This window comes from Pseudozyma flocculosa (genome assembly GCF_000417875.1).
Source record: "Pseudozyma flocculosa PF-1 unplaced genomic scaffold scaffold00006, whole genome shotgun sequence".
NCBI lineage: Eukaryota > Fungi > Basidiomycota > Ustilaginomycetes > Ustilaginales > Ustilaginaceae > Pseudozyma > Pseudozyma flocculosa.
The window spans coordinates 331,325-349,914 of record NW_006920874.1 but is presented as its reverse complement, the minus strand read 5'-3'; the positions used below and the strand labels follow the sequence as shown (position 1 = coordinate 349,914).

The 18,590-nt window shown below is 64.1% G+C and overlaps 4 protein-coding genes across 4 annotated transcripts; 2 read left to right on the top strand and 2 right to left on the bottom strand.

Moving 5' to 3' along the window:
* Window positions 1-542: 542 nt before the first annotated feature.
* PFL1_02238 (uncharacterized protein) lies at window positions 543-1,014 on the bottom strand (the record flags this gene model as incomplete). The annotated part of the gene is made up of 3 exons (XM_007879751.1): window positions 543-593; window positions 707-836; window positions 944-1,014. 3 exons carry the CDS (start codon window positions 1,012-1,014, stop codon window positions 543-545), a joined length of 252 nt encoding a protein of 83 aa, XP_007877942.1.
* Window positions 1,015-2,362: 1,348 nt separating this feature from the next.
* Window positions 2,363-5,751, top strand: PFL1_02237 (uncharacterized protein; the record flags this gene model as incomplete). Its single annotated transcript, XM_007879750.1, has 4 exons — window positions 2,363-5,108; window positions 5,216-5,399; window positions 5,495-5,570; window positions 5,704-5,751. The coding sequence occupies 4 exons, from the start codon at window positions 2,363-2,365 to the stop codon at window positions 5,749-5,751; spliced, it is 3,054 nt and encodes a 1,017-aa protein (XP_007877941.1).
* Window positions 5,752-8,104: 2,353 nt separating this feature from the next.
* On the bottom strand, window positions 8,105-11,838 carry PFL1_02236 (uncharacterized protein; the record flags this gene model as incomplete). The annotated part of the gene is made up of 4 exons (XM_007879749.1): window positions 8,105-10,207; window positions 10,287-10,361; window positions 10,486-11,343; window positions 11,449-11,838. The coding sequence occupies 4 exons, from the start codon at window positions 11,836-11,838 to the stop codon at window positions 8,105-8,107; spliced, it is 3,426 nt and encodes a 1,141-aa protein (XP_007877940.1).
* Window positions 11,839-14,195: 2,357 nt separating this feature from the next.
* PFL1_02235 (uncharacterized protein) lies at window positions 14,196-17,396 on the top strand (the record flags this gene model as incomplete). The annotated part of the gene is made up of 3 exons (XM_007879748.1): window positions 14,196-14,438; window positions 14,571-16,859; window positions 16,956-17,396. The coding sequence occupies 3 exons, from the start codon at window positions 14,196-14,198 to the stop codon at window positions 17,394-17,396; spliced, it is 2,973 nt and encodes a 990-aa protein (XP_007877939.1).
* Window positions 17,397-18,590: the final 1,194 nt, after the last annotated feature.

Here is an 18,590-nt window from a genome sequence, read left to right as displayed (position 1 = left end):
GCGTGGCAGCGGCGCAGCGACGGAGCGGCGGAGCGGCGGTCGCAGCTAGTTTCATACGTCAGCCTGGGCCCTCTCTGACTCTCTCAATTCGCCGTCGTCCTCCTGCCGCTCGCCGCTCCGACTACCTGACCTTCGATCATTTCCGACCAGCATCCGGAGCGGGTCGCAAGATCCCTCCCCAAAGAAGAAAAAAAGCATCCTGCATGGCTCTCTGGAGAAAAAGCATCAGTACGACAGCGTGGTTGCGTCCGTCCGTCGTGCCCGTGTCTCTCTTTGTGTCGGCCTAGATCTCGTCTGCCCCAGCCGGCATGGTCCATTCCCTCCGCTGCCTTGCAAGACGGGCGACGAGGGATAACGAGAAGCCGAGAGGCGAGTGCAGGCGGTATCGAATCGAAACGGATGCTCGTGGATCTGGACGACCTTTGATTGCATCGCCTTGCAGAACAACTACGACGTCCTCGCCTCGCCTCGCCTTGCCTTGTGCTTTATCTGAACAAGGAGGCCGGTGGCTGCAGCGAAGAGGCAGAAAAGAGCCCGCTAGCCTAGAAGGCGTTGTCGGCGGGGTGGGTCTTGTCCTCAAAGTACGAAGCGATCTGAGGCGCGAGGTGCATTGGAGAGGGGCGAAATGGCAGAGTTAGGCCACCAGAGAGCCACATCGAGGTAGAGCGGGACGAGGCGAGCGGGAGGGCACCGCAGGCCTACTTACAAAGGGCATCTTGATGAGGACGTCGTGCTTGAAGATGGGCACGTTGCTCATAAAGAGCATGACGGCGCCGGCGCCGGCACCACCCCAGAGGGCGAGGGTTGGCCCCCACTTGACAAAGGTGCTCGGGGTACTGCAGAGGTCGTCGCAGGGGTGGTAGTTTATGGCGGTTCGTCTGGGTCAACTATCCACTGCTGGTTGCATACGAGGAGCAGCGAGTAAGGGGAGGCTGGCACTCACATGCGTCCGACGTGCGGATTGAAGTTGGGCTGGGCCCGGAGCGCCAGAGGAGTAGGTCGGAATGCGGGCATGTTGTGCGTGTATGCGTGTGTGCGCGTGTGTGGCTAGGTTGTACGGAGAGTAGGGATAGGGTGTGGGCGAGGCGGTGGTGGCGATGAGAAGAAGCAAGCCAAGTGATGTCGGCGATGGCCTGCCTGCTGCCCCCCCGATGTTCCGAAGCGGGCGGGCGTCGGTCGGCGGGCGTGGCTGGGCTGGCTGATGGGCTGGCCTAGCGGGCTGGCTGGCTGGATTTCCAAAGTTCCAGGACTGAGGCCGGCACCCCACGCCGCTCCCGAGTCTTTCCGTCGGTGCCGAGCGATGGTGGTTCTCTTTCGGACCCGAAAATGAGGCCGGGCCGCGCATGCCACGGGCGGCGGCCAGTTGACTTGGACCCTGACCTCTGTCTGGGTTGGCCCAGCTCGACTGGCTGGCCTGGCCCCGCGAACGACGTTATCGTGCTGGCCTGCATGGGTTGCTGTGCTGCGCCCCCAAGCCTCCACACGCCAGGAGGGGCGCTCAGGCTGGGTTGGGGGGGCCGACCCCTTTTTGGCGCGGGGCGCCTCAGCCCGCCTGGCCTGGCCTGGCCTGCCTCTGGCCGACGTCGTCCTGGCCTGCCTGCCTACCGCGCTCGCACGCCCATCAGCAGCTTGCCCGCGTGATAGAGGCGACGCTGGTGCTGTCCTGGCCTCGTCCATCACACCATCACCATCACCAGCACCAGAAATCCACCCCCACTCTCCCCATCCCGTTCAGCTTTGCCCCCATCGCCGCACCCGTCGCCGTCAGCACTGTCATCCACGCCGTCACACACCACCGCTCGCCACCACAACAATCAGCAGCAGCAGCAGCACCACCACTACCACCACCTCGTGCCCTGCCTCGTCTCCCCCGTAATCGCTCCCCCGCTCTCTCGTTCTGGCTCCGCGCGCATACCGACAGCGGATCCTCGGCACACCTGCTCATGCACCAACACCAGCCCTGACCGCAGCCAGCGGATCGCATCGCTGCACATCGCGCCCATCTCGAGGCGGGCCACCAGCAAACGACCATCCAGCTCGCCCACTCCGTCTCGAGCATCTCTACAACGGCCCCTACCTGCTTTCTGTCCTCAACGACCTTGTTCTTCCCGTCCTTGAGCCTTGCTGATCCCCTCGAGAGCATCTTGCTCAACGTGACTCGGTCAGCCAGAGTCGCAGCTGCCGTCCTCTCGCCCTTTGCGGTGACCCATCCCGGTCGAGTCATCGCCTGGCCTGCTCCCGTCTACGGCCCCTCCCGGCCTCCAACCGACACTTTGACGGGCCATTCCATCACGCCTACATTCCGGCTATCCGCTGCCGCTCCTCGACACCAACTGGGCCCGCCCAGCGAGCCAGTCCGACAATGGCCTCCCTCTCGACCTACGCATCCCGCTTCCTCGCCTCCGGTCTCGGCGCATCCATCAGACCAGGCCAGATCGATGACACTGCTACCGACGCCTCCCAAGAGCCCCTCTTCTACGGTCAGGCGTCCGTCACTGGTGCCCCCTTCTCCCATGACCGCAACGACCCGTACGGACCCGAGTACAGCCTCTCGAGCTCCGACGGATTACCGCCAGCGCCATCCGTCCATAAACACCACGGCAGGCCCGTTCACCAGAGCGGGCTGCTTCACAGCCTGACTGGCGCCAGCAGGTACGGGCCTGCCTCGTTCATCGGCGCGGGGCGCGGACGGGGGACAGGAGGCAATGCTGGCGGAGGCGGTGGAGTCAGGGACTCGCTCATCCGCGAGATCGACGACGAGGAGGACGTCGACCTGTGGAGAGACGAGAGGCGAATGACGGACATCGCATCTCGCCTTGGCGCGAGCACTGGCTCAGAGGGGCTGCATCCCAGCCACGAGGATGAGAGGCGACAAGAGCGCACCCGTGGCAACGCCAGCGCCGCCACCGGGGGCGACACGCAGGATCCTTTCCTCGCCGATGGCGACCTCGACCGCGACGAGTCCTCTAGCATCGCCGAGAGCCGCGGTCGTGGCAGCGTCGCCGGCCGATCCTCTGCCACGTCCCCTTCGCGCATTTACGCACAGCCTGCATCCGCAGCGTCAGCGGCCGGACATCAGCTCTCCCCGGCCCAGGTCATGGGCAGGGCCAAAGGGTGGCTGGCTCACGGCTCCATTGCTGAGTCGGTCTTGCCCGCCGATCGGAAGGGCAAAGGCCGGCAGAACAGCCAAGGCCGGGGCGGCAGAGGTCGCAAAGAAGCAGGGTCCAGCCTCTCCCGGCTGCCTAACGACATCTACCGCGACCCAGATCTCGACGAGGAGGGCTCGGCCCCTGCGTCCCGGTACGGAACCTCGTCCGCTTCCCATCACGTCGAACATGAGCCCGGACGCAGGAGCCGGGAGCGTGGAGGGCACCGATCGCGGGGTCCGGGCCTCTATAGCATCTACGACGAGGAGGACGAGTCAGAGGGGGAGCTCAGCGGCCTTTCTCGGTCTCGCTCGACCTCGATCTCGGCATCCTCGGTCACAGACTCGGGGACCGAGACGGACGACGGACGGCCGCGGCAACATCGGAAGACTCACCGGTCCTCCAAGCGGCCACAGGTCAATCGCAACCGCACACGCAACATGTCGTCGACGATGCGGGACCCGTTGCTTCCCCTCGGCGGCTCGCGCCACCACGGCCGCCGCTCCTCGGAGTCGGAGAGCGACGAGGGCTCGGTCATGGGCTCTGACCGAGACGATATCGCACGCAAGGACGAAGAGGACACCGCCATCTACGTCTACCCCTCTCCTCCGGCTCGATCCGGCTGGGGCCCCTGGGCAAACCGACTCGCCGTCGGCAAATACAAAGACAAGACGGCCATCGTGTGCTTCGCGGGCGCCGTCGCCGCCATCGTGCTCTTTGGGCTTGCCATGAGCTGGGGCGTCAATTCGCCCTCGCCGCCCAAGACGCCCAAGACCCGGCCGTCGTCGTACTACACGATAACGCGGTCGCTGCCGATCCTCATCCTCATGACGCTCTTTGCGTTCGGCGCAGGGCTCGGCAATCTCTTGCTTTTGCGCAACTTCGGCCGGCTGGGAGGCGCTCAGATTCTGCGGACCGGCCTAATGGCGGTCCCAATCGTGCTCGGGCTGGGCTGGACCTGGGCGCTAGCCGGAAGCTTCATCTATGACGACGAGGGTTGGAGCGGAGGCGGCTGGAGCACCACCGGTCTGCGGGTCATCTCCATCATCCCGCTGGGCCTGGCGGTCGTCTTTGCGCGGATGGTTTGGTCGCGGCGCAAGGCGCTCAACAAGTCGATCGCGGTCATCGAACTTTGCTGCGGCATCGTTCTCGACCACCCGGCTCTCCTCGTCCTCTCGGTGGCCTCCCTCGGCGCGTTTCTGGTCCTCACCATCCCCTTCCTCTTCATCTTCACCCGCCTCTTCTTGGTCGGCCACTTTAGCAAGCCGGTCGGCGACTCTGTCGAGTGGAAGACGGACAGGCGGGCGGCGTGGCTCGCGTGGGCCACTCTCGCGACATGGCTCTGGACCTGGGCGGTGCTCCGAGGCGTCCAGAGGGTCACGGTGGCGGGCGTGGTGAGCCACTGGTACTTTCACCGAAACTCTGCGGCAAGAGGTCAGGAAGGCCAGGCCGGCACCGACAAGCGGCAGCCGGACGACGAACACAGCGACTACGTCTACGGCGAGGACGACGGCGACTCCATCTACGGACCCGGGCCTTCGGCGCCGGGGGCCTACGGGCCCAACACTGCTGCGTCGGCGGGTCGATCGAGGTCTGCTGGCAGTCAACCTTCGGCAGAGCCGGATCCCACCGAGATCGTGCGCGCCTCGTTTGCCCGGGCCACGGGCCCTGCGCTCGGCAGCATCTGCCTCGCCGCCTTGATCTTGTCCATCGTCAGGACGCTCACCGTCATCGCCGAGACTGCAAGGCGGGCGTCGGAGGCAACGGCCCAGCGGCGGACGCCCAAGCTGCTGCAGCCCCTGACGCACGTCGTCGCCTTTCTCGCCGGGCTGGGCACGCTGGTACAGGGCTTCAGCAACCTGACGTTGGTCTACGTCGGCATCACGGGCGAGGGCTTTTGGGCGGCCACCAAGAAGAGCGTGCAAACGGTCGGACGCCGTGGCATGCGTGGCGCCTTGGAAGGTGAGTCGGCGCGGGCAGCCCTGCCGAGCGTGCACTGTTGTGTTTGTGCCCTCCGCCGGTACTGACCATGCGCACCGGCTTGTCATGCCCTCCTTGACGATCTGCAGGTTTGATCATCAACCTCGTGCTCGACCTGACGGCCATCGCGCTTTCGTTCCTGTGCGGCATCGCTGGGTTCCTGTTCAGCGCGCACCAGCTCCACGTCCCCGCCGACGCGCCGCTCGTGGGCCTGCTGTGCGCCGTGGTGCCCTACTGGACGCTGCGGCTCTGCGCCGACGTCTTGACGAATGCGTGAGTGCGCTGCCGGTGGACGGTGTCGGAGGGCCGAGAGTGCATGCTCGACTGACGTCTCCCTCCTTGGCTGTCCGCTTCCTTTGACCCATCAGCGCCGACACTCTCTACCTGTGCTACGCCATCGACAGCGACGCCGAGACCGGGCACGCCCACGCCGTCGGCGAAGCGGTGAGTGCTGATTGCCTGCCTGCCTGCCTGCCTCACTGCCCGCCCGCTCGCTCCCGATCCGCGCCAGACCTCTATCTTACCTTGTTGCTGACGTCGCAACGCCATCTTTTGTCCCGCATCCGGTCCTGATCAGCTCAAAGCACGACCAGACACGACAGGCTCGTCGATTCTCCCCTTTTGACCCCATCCCCCGCCCCGCGCCGCCCGCTCCCGAATCGTCCTGCGCAACCAACCCCGCTATGTATCCAGAAAGTGACTCGAGACCGCTCCCCTCAGTCGCCCTCGCCTTGGGCTCTTGGACGACCTCTCACCGCTCCGCTCCTGTCTCCCGGTCCCGGTCGGGTCCGATGCTATACCACTCCGACACCCTCGTCCCCGTCTTTCGGTCTTGTACATGTATCCTCCCTCCCCTTCTCGAGCCACCAATGTCATGATGTCGCTCTTCGACCTCTTGCCCTCTTTCAGAGCCAGTATGGAATTCATGTTCGACAGAGTCCCCATCCTTTGAACTGCACCTCACGGCACCAGACTAGACCCCGGTTCGGCAGCAGCAGGGAGGTCGTACCACCGCATGTCCAGGTCTGATGAACCATGCGCCGTGCGGGGTGGGAGAGACGGGATGGACGGCAGGCGGCATCAGTGTCTCCTTGGCGCTTCTTTGCTCTCTCAAGGCAGCGTGGCGCAATGGCCAGGGTACGTACCAGCTTGTCGACCAATTTGAGTGTCGGTCCTTTTGTCTCGGGATACAAGAAGAAGGTGAGAACGATGAAGGCTGCGTGTTGAAGATGGCAAAAAGGCCGGTAGTGACCCTGGACCCCCCGACCCTGCCTGCATCATGCCTCTGAAACTAGCAAGGCCATTGCCGCTGAAGCATCAACCTGTCGGCTGACCCTTGCCAACGGCCCTTTCAGACTGACGAACAAGCTCATCAAAGTACTCAATGATAGATGCCAACGCAGCTGTGAGATCAGGGTCAGGACAAGATGGATGACAACAGGAGGCTTGCAGCTGTGCAGACACACTGGCACTTCATTCAGGTCAGTGTTGACTGGTAGGCACACAGCCCTGGTCCTTGCCCAGGGTCTACAGCAGATGCAGGCTGATGCTATGGGGCCAGGCTGATGGCAGAGGCCCTTTGCTGCACCAAGCTTGCACAAAGGAAGAAGAGGAGGGAGGAGTCATGCCCATTGGCTCTCTCAAGGGCCTATGCTGCTCAGCTCAGCTTTCAGCATCATCAGTCTCTTGGATCCCAAACAGACAGACAGGGCTGCTCAGAACCAGCAAGACCTCTCCAGCTGCATCAGCCTGCTGTTGTTGGCAGCACAGCAAGCACTATGCCTGGACACAAAGTGTGTTCCCTCAGCTTCACCCCCATGCTTTTGGACTGCCAGTTGTAGGTGGCGCCTCTGCATTAGACAATCTGCTAGGCTACTGTTACGCCCAAGCACGTGCGGTTCCAAGAATGCCGGGTGGAGTGCTCCTTACCAACGCTCTGCCAGCTAGCCCACCACTCGGTGGTCTAGTTGGCGCAACGGTCTTTTGTCCATTTGCGCTGCTGCCTCAGAACCCGGCCTAACAGCTACTGCTGTACAATGACCACTGCTCTGCCCAGCTTGGAGACTGCCAAGGAGCCTGCCAAGCCTCGCGACCATGCCAACACCTTCAACGTGCCTCTGGCCAAGCCTGCTGCACCTCACAACTACACCAACACCTTTTCTCTTTTCATATTCCTCAAGGAACAATACCCAAAGGCATCTTGGGATGTCGCTCGGATTGGGGAGCTTGCCCTCAATCACCGAAAGGCCGCTGGATACACAGAGCTCCTTTCCTGTTCCTCGGCTCTTCTTGTTCAAGCCTACTTGGCCTGGACCGAGTCTTCCATGCAGGCAAGTCTGTCACACTAGGGCCTGTGGCAGGCCATACTGTTGCTTCACAGCAAGGTATTGAGCTCTACCTACAGCAGGGATAGTGGACCATCAGGTATAACACGAGGCACCTCTAAAGTTTCCCTGCTGCTATCATGCAAGCTTACATGCATGCTGTATCTTGACACCCCGCAGAAAGCGAGCCGGCGTGATGCGCCCCCACGCACCTCGTAAGCTCGTACGGGACACTCCCCCTCCCTGGCCTCGTCCGAGAACAGGCGGGAACGACACTGGTCGCGCCCGTCTGCTGTGGCCACGCACGGATGCGCACAGTCGACGACTTCTGACCCCAGGATTAACTAAGACGCCAACGTGGGCGGAGCGATGGGTGGTTTTAAAGGACAAAGGCAACAGGGGCAGACGTTGAGACGACGACCCTGCGTCGTCGATCCCCCCTGACGAGCGACAGAGTAGACGGAGCGATGTGTAGCGGCAGGCGGCAGGGTATGGTGGGGGTGGGCAGCATGAGCGTGGCTACAGAACAAACAGAACAAGAACATCAAGAGGGACGCGCAAGCCGTAGTCGTCAAAGAATCATTGGGGTGCCGGGCGGAGAGGACGTGAAGGGAGGTCTCCCGCCCCTCGTCCTCCTGGCTCCTTCCCCTCGCCTCACTGCTCTTCGTCAATCTCGGCGCCCTCGCTCGCATCTCGGTAATTGGAGGCGAGCGAGACGACGCTGCCCATCCTCGCCTTGGAAGTGACGGCGGTGTACGGTCCGCGCGGCGACTTGCCTCCGTTGATGCCCGACTTGCGTTCGTCGGCAGCGGAGTCAGCCTCGCGCTGCATTGGCGAAGGCGGATCCGCATGGAACGACGGCACCTCGTCTCCACCGAGGAGCCAGGCAACGACGAGGTTCTGGTCGCAAGCCTCGAGCGAGGTCGGTGCCGCGACACGGGTAGCCTCGAGCTCATCGGCAGGCCGTCGAGGTGCATCGGCAGCGGCGTACCTGGCCTGCGGACGATCGGTGCCGGCGCTGGCTTCACGGGACAAGGACGATGAGTGTGCGCCATGCACGCTAGACTCCTCGTCTGGGATGTCGGCAATGCTGCCGTGGTGGACAGAGGAGCCAGTCTCGTGTAGATCGCTGGTGCCGTTGGCGGTGGGCCCGTTGCCGGCACCGGTGGCGCTCCCCGAAAGCGCTCTGCCAATGAGGGCGCGGCACTCTTCGACCGAGCTGCAGTCCCGCATCTGCTTCTCGAGCTCGGCCAGCATCAGGATGACATGGGATGGAGGCCGTTGGTGCGCCATAAACGAGCTGCTGTCGCGGCTGGCGGCCAGAGAGCTCTGCGCGCCCGATCCCCGCCGTCCATTGTGTGTGTAGAATAGCGTGGGCGTGCGTCCGCTGACGTTGTGGCCGCCACCAGCGCCATGGGTCACTGAACTTTCGTCCAGCTGTGCATGGCCGGGCACATCGCCATTCTCGGTTGATGCGCGTGTGGTGCGGTAGCTCGCGCCACCATGCCCGTTGGAGCTCTGGTAGCCAATGCTCCGCCGCTTATCAGACGTAGGCGTCCCGGAGCTGTCGCCTTCGGCGCGTCCGTGACCGCTGGCCGAGTAGCGATTGTAGCCCCACGGAACTTTGCGACTCGGCAGCTCGTCCTGCCGTTGCCGTGCTCGCGGCGAAGGCGGCGTCCGAGGCCGCGGCTGTTTCGTCTCTTCGTAGAGACCGACGAGGGCCGGGCTGGCCCGTCCCTGCCGCTCGTTGATGCTCCTGCGATCATCGATCGTGCTCTGAGAGTCGGCCCGGGCGGTACCAGCGCGGCTGCGGGCGTCAGTCGGGGTCGCTCCGGCAGCACTAGTGGCTGCTAGCGCTGGCTGGTCCACGCCAGGGACGGTATTGGTGACGGTGACTTGCACCGGAGAGGCAACAGATCCCGCCGACGAAGATGGTCTCGAGGCGTGGAAGGATGGCCCGCGCCGAGCCGCTTCGCCCGACATGGCCGGATCTGCATGCTGCCCGACCGTCGTCCGCCTTCCCATGGAGCCTGCCATGAGCGGTGAAGAGCTGCGGGCATGCTCGGCGTGCGAGACGATGCTCGACCCGCCCGAGGGCGAAATCTGGCCTGATGTCGACTGGGCGTCGTCTCGCATGCTGCTGACCGAGGCGCGAGGCGGGGAGGACAACACGTCCTTGCCATTGACGCTGGCCTTACGACCAAACAGGTTGCGGACCCGGTTGCTGACGCCGACCTTCCTCGAGCCGTCGGATCCGCTCTCACTCAAGCGGAGGCTGCCGTGCGAGGACGTTGTGTCGTGCGATGGAGCAGACCGAAGGAAATCGACCATGTCCTGCGACGACGTGCCGCGATCGACCTGGCCTTCGCGCGGCTGCATTTTGCGGCTGGCCGCGCTCGTGCTGGCGTGTCCGACAGACTCCAGATCGTCATCGCCGGCACCCGATCCATTATATTTGGGCGAGACAAGGGCTGGTGAGGGGCTTCGATACGACGAAGGCGGCTGCGACCCGAACTTGCGCTCGGGATGCGTTGACCACGACGACGGCGCCTGCAGGCTTCCGCGGGAGCTGGGCCGCCGCGTCAACTTGAAGCCTTCCCCTGTGTCGACAGGCTCGGTCAGCTGGACACTCGCCCGGCGAGCCGGCGAGGGAGTCGAGTTACGGTTCACGCCGGCGAAGTCGTCTCGCAGAGGTGAGACCATCGCACCCGGCCTCCGGCGCGCGTTCATCTTGGCGTCGGCCTCCTGTTTCGCGACCTGTGACGGGGATCGGCGAACATGCCGTGTCAGCAGTGCGTCCGAAATCGAGTCGCAGGGCGATCAGTTCTTCGCTCACCTCGATTGTGCGTAGGCGGTTGGGCGTGAGGGACACCTTCATGGTCTGACCTGACAGCATCAAGGCCTCGAAATCCTAGGAGCATCAAGGCAAAGGCAAAAATGGGCGTTGGTGTGACATGATCGAATAGAACGGCGCCGGCTAGAGCCCAAAGCAATCGACGCGGATTGTAGGGCCAGCGTAGCGGTGGGGGACTCACGTCTTCGGGCTCGAGAGCCGACTCGTCGTTCTGCGAAGCAAGAGCGTCGGAGGGCGAGAGCGTCCTGCCGAATGACCCAGACGCAACGTCTGAGCTCTGCCGCTGGCTGTTGCGGCGCTTCATCTGGCCAAAGACGCCAGTCCAGCCCTTGTCCGAGCTCTGACGCCTCGACATGCCGGAGCGGCCGTCGATGGATCCAGCCGGGCCGATGGATCCGGATCCTGTCACCGAGGTGGCAGCGGTGCTAAGCGACGGGTTCGTGCTGCTGTGAGACACGCTTTCGCTGGACTCCAGGACGCCCTGTGTGTAGGAGTGGCCGCTCGAGCTGGCCCTCTCGTGATGGGAGTCTTGTCGGCTTCCGCGCGCGACGGGCTGGACCGAGGCACGGCGAGCGGAGAAGCGCGCAGGTGCAGCGGCCTCATCGAGCTCATTTTCGGTCGGAACCTGCCACGGCTTGACGGCCCGAGCCTCGCCCTTGCCGCCCTTGCCGAGATCGTCGGGCAGACCCGATCCGTTGAGCCTCCTGTTCCGCCGGCCGTGTGAGATTTCAATCCGGCGCTCGACTTCGGCCTTGATGGCCATCTTGTTGAAGAGACCGGCGAGGAGCTCGTCCTCGGCCAGGGCGGCCTTGAGGTCATAGAGGCTCGCCTCGTCTGAGTTGTCCCGCTCTATGACTCGAGCCACGTTTTGAAGCACGTGTTCGCCCACAAACTCGAGCAGGGCGGTCACGTAGATGGCGACGCCGGGCGTGATGGTGGCGATAGGCCTTCCGTCGTTGCTCATGATATTTTGGTCGGTGCCGGCGCTGTCGTCCTCGCGATCGCCGAGGGTAGAGTAGTACTGGCATCGGATGCGCAGCTGAGGGCAAGATGCAGCAGGGCAAATGAGGCAACGGTCTGCATGTCAGACGCTTTCGAACTTGCCCATCACCGTGTATCCGGATCGAACCCCATTGCGACTCACAGCATTATAAGCGCTCGTCACCGGGAAATCCTCAGTCCCGTCCAGCCTCGAGGTCGCCATCAGTCCCAGTGGGATCTTTGCGCCCTCGGCCCTCTTCCCGTCGAGGTAGCTGCGGAGCTCGAGTTCCGCCTCGAGCACCGCGTCCTTTGCAAGAAGATTGTTGCCGAGGACCCTGAGCATGCCGTCTGTCTTGATCCGATCGGTGGCCAAACTTCTGGCGGAGCTGAGGATGAGGAGGAGCAGCTCATCGAGCAGGCGATTCAGGACGAGAAGCGTCTCGGCCTGGATTCGAGTGGGTCGGTTCTCCGAGATGAGGGCGTTGGCTGCCCTCGCGCTGATGTAGGAAGGCACGTCGGTAGCGGCGCTGCGGCCGCTAATGGGCGGGACCATGGCCGAAAGGTGCCGGGCTGGCAGTATAGCGAAGGCGAGTGCCCGTATCCTCGCCCTCGATGGTCGGGTAGTCTCAAAGCGAGCTGTTCTGTAAGCTCAGCTCGCAAATCCTCCCTCGAAGTGGGAAGAGCAATGCTCGGAGCCGGTATGGGGGTAGGCCTGGCGTGCTGAAAGCCTGCTGCAGTGGTATGGTCGAGGGGCGAACCGTGGAGGATGAAAGACTGAGTCGTCAACCACGCGAAGTAGGCCGCGGCGGTGCTGGGCGCGAGAGGGGCCAAGGAACGTGGCGTAAGTAGGGCGCAGAATGAGCGGTGGAGATGATTCTGGCGGTCGGTGCGGGATCGTAGAGGCTTGGTGGGCTGGTCGATGTTCGTGATCGTGGCGATTAGGTCGTGGGCAAGAGGCAAGCCAGGGTAGAGAGGGTCGGAGTCGGGAGGACAAGAGATGGAACGAGCGCGACGAGCGCCGGGATGCAAGGGTGGCTTCTCTGCTGCTTGTGCTGTCGACAGCAGCGGTCGGTGTGATGGAAGATGGAAAGGGGAAGGCTGAGGGGGGGAGGGGGCAGAGGAGCGAGACTCGGCTCGGGAAGGGTGAGAGGCCAGGGGGCTCCAGCGCAAGCAAGCAAGCAAGGCAGGGCAAGCAGGCAGAGGGCCACAAGCAGGCAAGCGCGAGCGAGGTGCGAGGTCTCTGTAGACAGAGAGCGAGGCCGGCAAAGCAAGGCGCCCTAGCCTTAGCTTGGCCTGACTGCCAGGCCGGTCGAGTCGGCGGCTGGTGAGGGTGCAGGTTAGGCTGCTGCACCTGCACCTCGCTCGCCAAAAAAAGAAAGGACGAAAGAAAGGGCCGGCCCGCGCTCTGTCTACTTTGCTTGCTTGCTGCTTGCTTTTTCCCTTTGGCCGGGCGTGCAGGCCGGGCCTCGCGGCATCCTACACCTCCCTCGCCCGCGCTTGTGTGGGCCCATTTGGCACCCACCCACGCACCCACGCACCCACCGTCGCCGGCACCCACGCAGACGAACGAGGCCTGCTGGTCTGGGCAGGCCAGCCCTGGGCCAGCGTGCGTGCCGTATCAGCTGGGTTCGGCCCCCGTCTGCGCCCCTCCGAGTACTCTTGACGACTCGGCGTCTGCGTTCCGTGAGTACGCCCTCTCAACGGCTGCAAGTCGCGTCTGCAGACGCGACGACCCAACCGTGGTAAAGACAACCAGGCAGGCAGGCAGTCGCAAGAATGTGCAAAGGCCGAAGGCGATGGCCGCCGTGGTCATACGACTCCGGGCGAGGAGAACAAGCAAGCAAGCAAGCAAGGACAAGGAGACAGAGAGAGGAAGAGAGGAAGAGAGGAAGAGAGGAAGAGAGGAAGAGAGGAAGAGAGGAAGAGGGAGGGAGGGGCTGGAAGAGGTCGGGAGGAGAGATGTCGGCTGCCGGGCCGACCATGGCCGCGGCACGCCTGCTTCGGACGGGCTCCGCCTGGCCTTGCGCCCAACCGCCTTAGCCTGCGTGGTACGACGTCGTGACAGCTACAGTAGGCAGCGCGCCCTAGCCTACTCTTGCTTTGTCCAGTCCGGGACCCAATAGCCGCCAGGTCGTGCTCTACGTACGCTACACGGCTGCCTGCGTGCTTGCTCGCCATCATGCCTTCCCTCGTCGGGTGCAGAATCACCACGCACGCATACGGTCGACAATGCACCCCTTCCGCTTCGGCGCGGCGAAGGGGCTCTTCGGGATCCGTCCTGCGCTCGTCCTGGACCGGTGGGCACGCGGTACGGCCCTACCTGCCTTCCCTCTTCGTCCAAAGTGATCAAACATGCATGGTCGCTTGCCCTGGGTCTACCCTCGCGCCTTCATGCGACTTTGTTGCTCACTTCAGACGAGGCGAGACGAGGCAGGGATGGCGGGCCAGACGAGGCGGGCCTGCGACACGAGAGAGGCAAATCGGGCAGGTGTACAGCCGACGACCGGCCCTCTGGGTGGCGCCTAGATAGCGCAGGCCAGCGCAGCCAGCGCAGCCAGCCCAGGGCCAGGTCGTGAGCGTCGGTCGAGTCCGAGTTCCGAACCTGTTACCCCATGGGCCCGCGCCTCATCAAATTTTTTTGCGGCCGCCGCTCGCCAAGAAGGAAGCCTCGGGATTGCCGATGGTCCGCCCGTCTGGCTCGACCAGCTCGTTGGAATACGATCCACACCACATCACATCCGCCGACACTTGGACCACGCAGTCTCCAGCCGCACATCACATTTGCTTTGCTTGCCGTCCGCCTACTACGCTCCTTGACCTCCTTCGGCTTCTTCCGATCGGTCCGGTCCCCCTTGAAGCGTCTCGCAGCCCGTGCGGAGCCTGGACGTCGGTCAGCCTCGCCCTGCCAAGATGCCGGCGCCCACCCAGCCTACGCCCGGCCTCCAGCTGCCCACCAATCTCGTATCGCATCCCCTCGCCGCCTCCAGCGCGCATCACGTCGGACCTCTGCCGACACTCGCTTCCTCGTCCGCGCGCCGATCCCAGGCGGCTATCGGCGCTTCCTACAAGCTCTCGAGCGATGGCCGTAGCGTGCGCAGGCTCAAGGGCATCTTGCCCGTCGCCATCGCCGGCCAGTCGGTTTCGCTGATCAACGTGAGTCGATGGTGCCTCCCCGCCTGCCTCTATCGCTGAGCCCCTTGATCGCTGAGCCCCTTGATCGCTGAGCCCCTTGATCGCTGAGCCTCCTTGTCTTTGCACCTCCGGCCGTATCGCATGTCGCTGCAGCCCTTGACCCAGACGCCGGTGCAGAGCTTTACGCTCTCGCCCTCGGATCAAATCTGCACAGCACCTCTTGTGGTGCTCCGGCCACGGTCGGGCAACCGGTCGCTCAGAACCACCTACTTTGGTGTCAGGACCAAGGCGTCGTCCGCCGCTTCGACGGTCTCGCCATCTGATGAGCCGGTCAAGGCCGAAGTGTGGGCCTTTACCGAGGAGCTCTCGACCAAGGGCAAGGGCACCGCGGATGGCGCCGTCCGCAAGGAAGTCGCCCTCGTCGAGGGCTCAGTCTCGCTGCTGCACGTCCTGTGCAGCGGCCACCTGGTGGCGACCCTCTCGGATGGCAGTCTTGCCGTCCTCTCCCACGCTCTTGGGCTGCAAGACGAGACCTCGCAAGCCTCTTCGGCGGCTTCCTCCGCGTTTAGAGTGATGCAGACCGTTCCGAGCGCCGCGAGCGAATCACTGGCGCATCTCCACGTCTCGTTGCTCGACCCCACCGCTGCTCAGCCCCTCGTGGCCGGCACCTCAAGGATCGAAGAAGGTACCCTCCAAGGGCTCCGCATCGCCATCTCATCGGCAGTCGCTGCGCCTTCCAGCGGCGCATCCGCGGCTTCGGGCAAAAAGAACAAGAAAAAGGGCCGCAAGTCGGCCATCGAAGTCATTGACGAGGCCGAAGGGCGGCAGGACGCTGCGGGACCGAGCCCGACTGGCGTGGCCACCGTTTCGATCAGCGCGCTCCTCCGTCCCGTCGACGAGGCAGCCGATGCTCGCCTGCGAACGATCGCACTCGGCACTCTTGCTCTCACGGAGGTCGGAGACGCTAGCAAGCTGCTCGACTTGCAAGTCTACGGTGACGGCCGCCTCGTCGCGCTGACCCGCGCCGGCGAGCTGGTGTCGGCCAGATTGAGCCTTGCCGCGGGCCAGCCCACCCTCTCCCAGTGGAAGCGGGTCAAGCTGGCAAATTTTGCGCATGCATCCAGCGGAGCATTGCCGGCTGCCGTGCTCCCTCTGAGCAAGGACCACGTGCTGCTCGTTGCCGCTCCGCAGAGCAGGAATGCCACGGCGGACGGTGGCAGAGGTCAAAAGGAGCGGGTGGTGGCGCTCTTGTTCGACCTCGAGGTCGAGGCAGTTCTCACACAGATTGACTGGGCCATGTCGCCGGGTTCTCAGAGCCGCCTGGGCGTTCCCCCGTCGATCAGCGCGTCCAGGGTGGCCGGGTCCATGGCCATCATTCAGCTCGATCCACCGAGGGGCTCAGGTGCTTTGTCGGCGGCGGCAGACGAGACGCCATCGTCGCGAGTCAACTTGCTCGCCTTGCCATTCGTCGTGCCGGACTACAGCGTGCTTAGACATGCCATGGGCAAGGGCGAGCTGACACGCATCTGGACCGCCGACGCCCCGGACTCTGCTGCCGATGCCGTCGCTGCGTCGCAGAGCAAGGATGGGGCTCACAGCAAACACGGCAGCCTGTCCCAACATCAACGTCAGCTCGTCGAGACGCTCGAGGGCATCTCCACTTCCAACGGCGGCAAGGCTCGGGCAGGCCAAATGGACGCGGCTTTTGAAGCTTGGAAGAACGAGGAGAAGGCGCGGCTCGGATCAACCATCGATACCAGTGGGGATGGTCAGGTCCGCGGCGCGCAAGATGAGGACGATATCGAGAGCATCTTGGCAACAGTCGAGGTCTTCGCCGCCAAAGCAGGCCGGTCTGGCAAGGGAGCGCGCTCTCGAAACGCGCCCGAGGTGGACCTGCCCTACAACTTTGTCTCGGCCCTGCTGCCCATCGTCCTGCCGGACGCCAGCAAGCCTGCGATGCCGTACGCCAAGGGTGTGGTCCACTACCTGCTGACGCGACGGGCCGTTAGCTCGCTGATGCTCTCCGGATCCTCGGCAGCCACGGGTGGCAGCCTTCTGGCTCGGCTGCGGGCGCGTTCGGACTGGTTCAGCATCATGCTGGCCATCCGCCACGTTCCCGACGTGTCCGAGCTCGACCTGGTCCTGCTGCTCATCGAGGTCCTGAGGGCCGACAAGAAGCGGCTTCAGTCCGCCGACGGCAACGGCGTCAGCGGCGACAATGCGGTCAAGGGAAAGCCGCCGAGCACCGTAGAGTTCCTCGCAAGCTTTGTCGCCATCGCCGTCTCCCGTCCGTTGCTGCGCGGCACGCTCAAGGCCCGGGTCAACGATGTCGACGACGTGGCCGTCCTGCTGCGCATTCTCAAAGGGTGGCTCGACGTCGCCGTCAGGGTGCCGCTCGAGGCCGGCGCCAAGCTGCCGGACAACGTTCCGGCGGTTGACCTGGTAAGTCGCCATTGCCCTGGCTCGCCGCGCCAGTCGTGCTTGATCAAGGTGTCTGACCTGGCTTTCCCGCTTCCGATCCGTCCGCATGTCCTGCAGGTCCTGCCTTTTGCCACCGACCTGCTCGATACCTACTTCCCGCTGCTCATTTCGACACCATTGACTCACGAGCTCCTGCGCTCTCTGTCCAAGACGATCCAGCTTCACCTGTCGGGGCTCAACAGCCTCATCACTCTGGGGGCTCCGCTGTCCGCCTTTGCCAAGCTCGAGGAGGAGAAGCGCGTCGAGAGCCTGCGCGCTGCTGCTGCGTCCGCCGCTCGAGGCGGGGCAGCCCACGTCGGACCGGGCGGCGCGGCCATGTCGGCGGGCAACATGAAGGTAGCGGCCGGCGGCAAGGGCGCCGCAGCGGCCAGGGCCGAGACGGGCGGTGGCCTAGGCATTGGCCTGGGCACCGAGGGCGTGCAGAAGACGAGGCGTGCCGAGGCGAGGGAGGAAAGCATGCTGGTCGGCGCCTACGCCCTCGAGAGGCTCGAGATCTAGATTAGAGCAGAGCAGAGTGCGGACCGGTCCTGTAGAAGTAGCTGGTCCGGGAGGCAGAAGGGCGCTGTCGCTCGCAGTGCAGTCGCATCCGTCGATCTATCTGTTGCATTTCACCGTGCTGCAGCCTTCGCCGAAACGACCTCGGGACCGAGATGGAAGGCATCGACAGAGAAGCCCATCGCAAGCCCGGGCTCGTCGATCTGGTATGACTTTCTTCGAATGTTCGCAAGACGTGAGAGGCTGTGCAGCGCGAGAGTCTCGAAGAATATTCGCTGTGCTCAATTCGTTGCCCGAGTCTCGATCCTGGCCCCACGTTTCGTTACGTGCTCCAAGGGAGTAGCAGCCAGCCAGGTGATCAGTGTCGAGAGCATGCTGGTGACAAGGCGGCGAGAACGGCCCACCAGCTACACCTCTGCGATCCCCCGCTGCTTCGAGATGGCCGGATGCCCCGGGTTGCCAAGACTTCTTGCTCTGCTCAGACAGAGACAGGCAGGCGGACCCTGACCCCACACCCGCCCTATCAGCAGCCTCGAAGGGGTGTCCACGTTCTCGCCAACTTCTTTGCTTGGCAGTAGGCAGGTAGGCAGGTGAAAGTCCGTCGCTGCCGTCGTCGTCGCGTAGTCGTCGACCTAGCTAGTCTCGTGTTCCCCCCAGGGTCGCGCTGGGATCTCCTCTGGTCAGGGTCCGCAGGACGGGCTATTTCGGGTCGCGCGGTATTCACTGTAGGCAGGGGAGGGTGCGGGTGCGGGTGGGCGCGTTCCTGTCGAGCTCCTGCAGCGCTTGGCACGCTCGTGCATCTCCCTCGGGACTCGCTGGCCGAAACGGCAAACCAGCAAGCCAGCAGGCAGCCGTCCGTCCTCCGTCTACGTGTCGAAGCTGTGTCCGCAGCGAAAGCGAACTCGACGATCTACGAGCGGAGGGGCTGCCTACGCACGCCACACCTCGACCTCGATCGCCTACAAGTCAGCAGAGCCTGGCCAGGCGGTGCTATCTGGTCTTCGGGTCGGCGACCCCGGTGACAGCGTCGGACGCGGCGGGCCAGCGCTCGCAGGGGGTGCAAAGGGCGACGGATGAGGTCATTCGGGAAGCGGCCGAAAACCGAGGCGGTGCAGCGGCGGGCCCGATTCCGATTTCTGGACGCGGCTGGCGGGCGATCCACGCGGTTCCTGGCCTGCCAGCGGGCCAGCAGGCTAG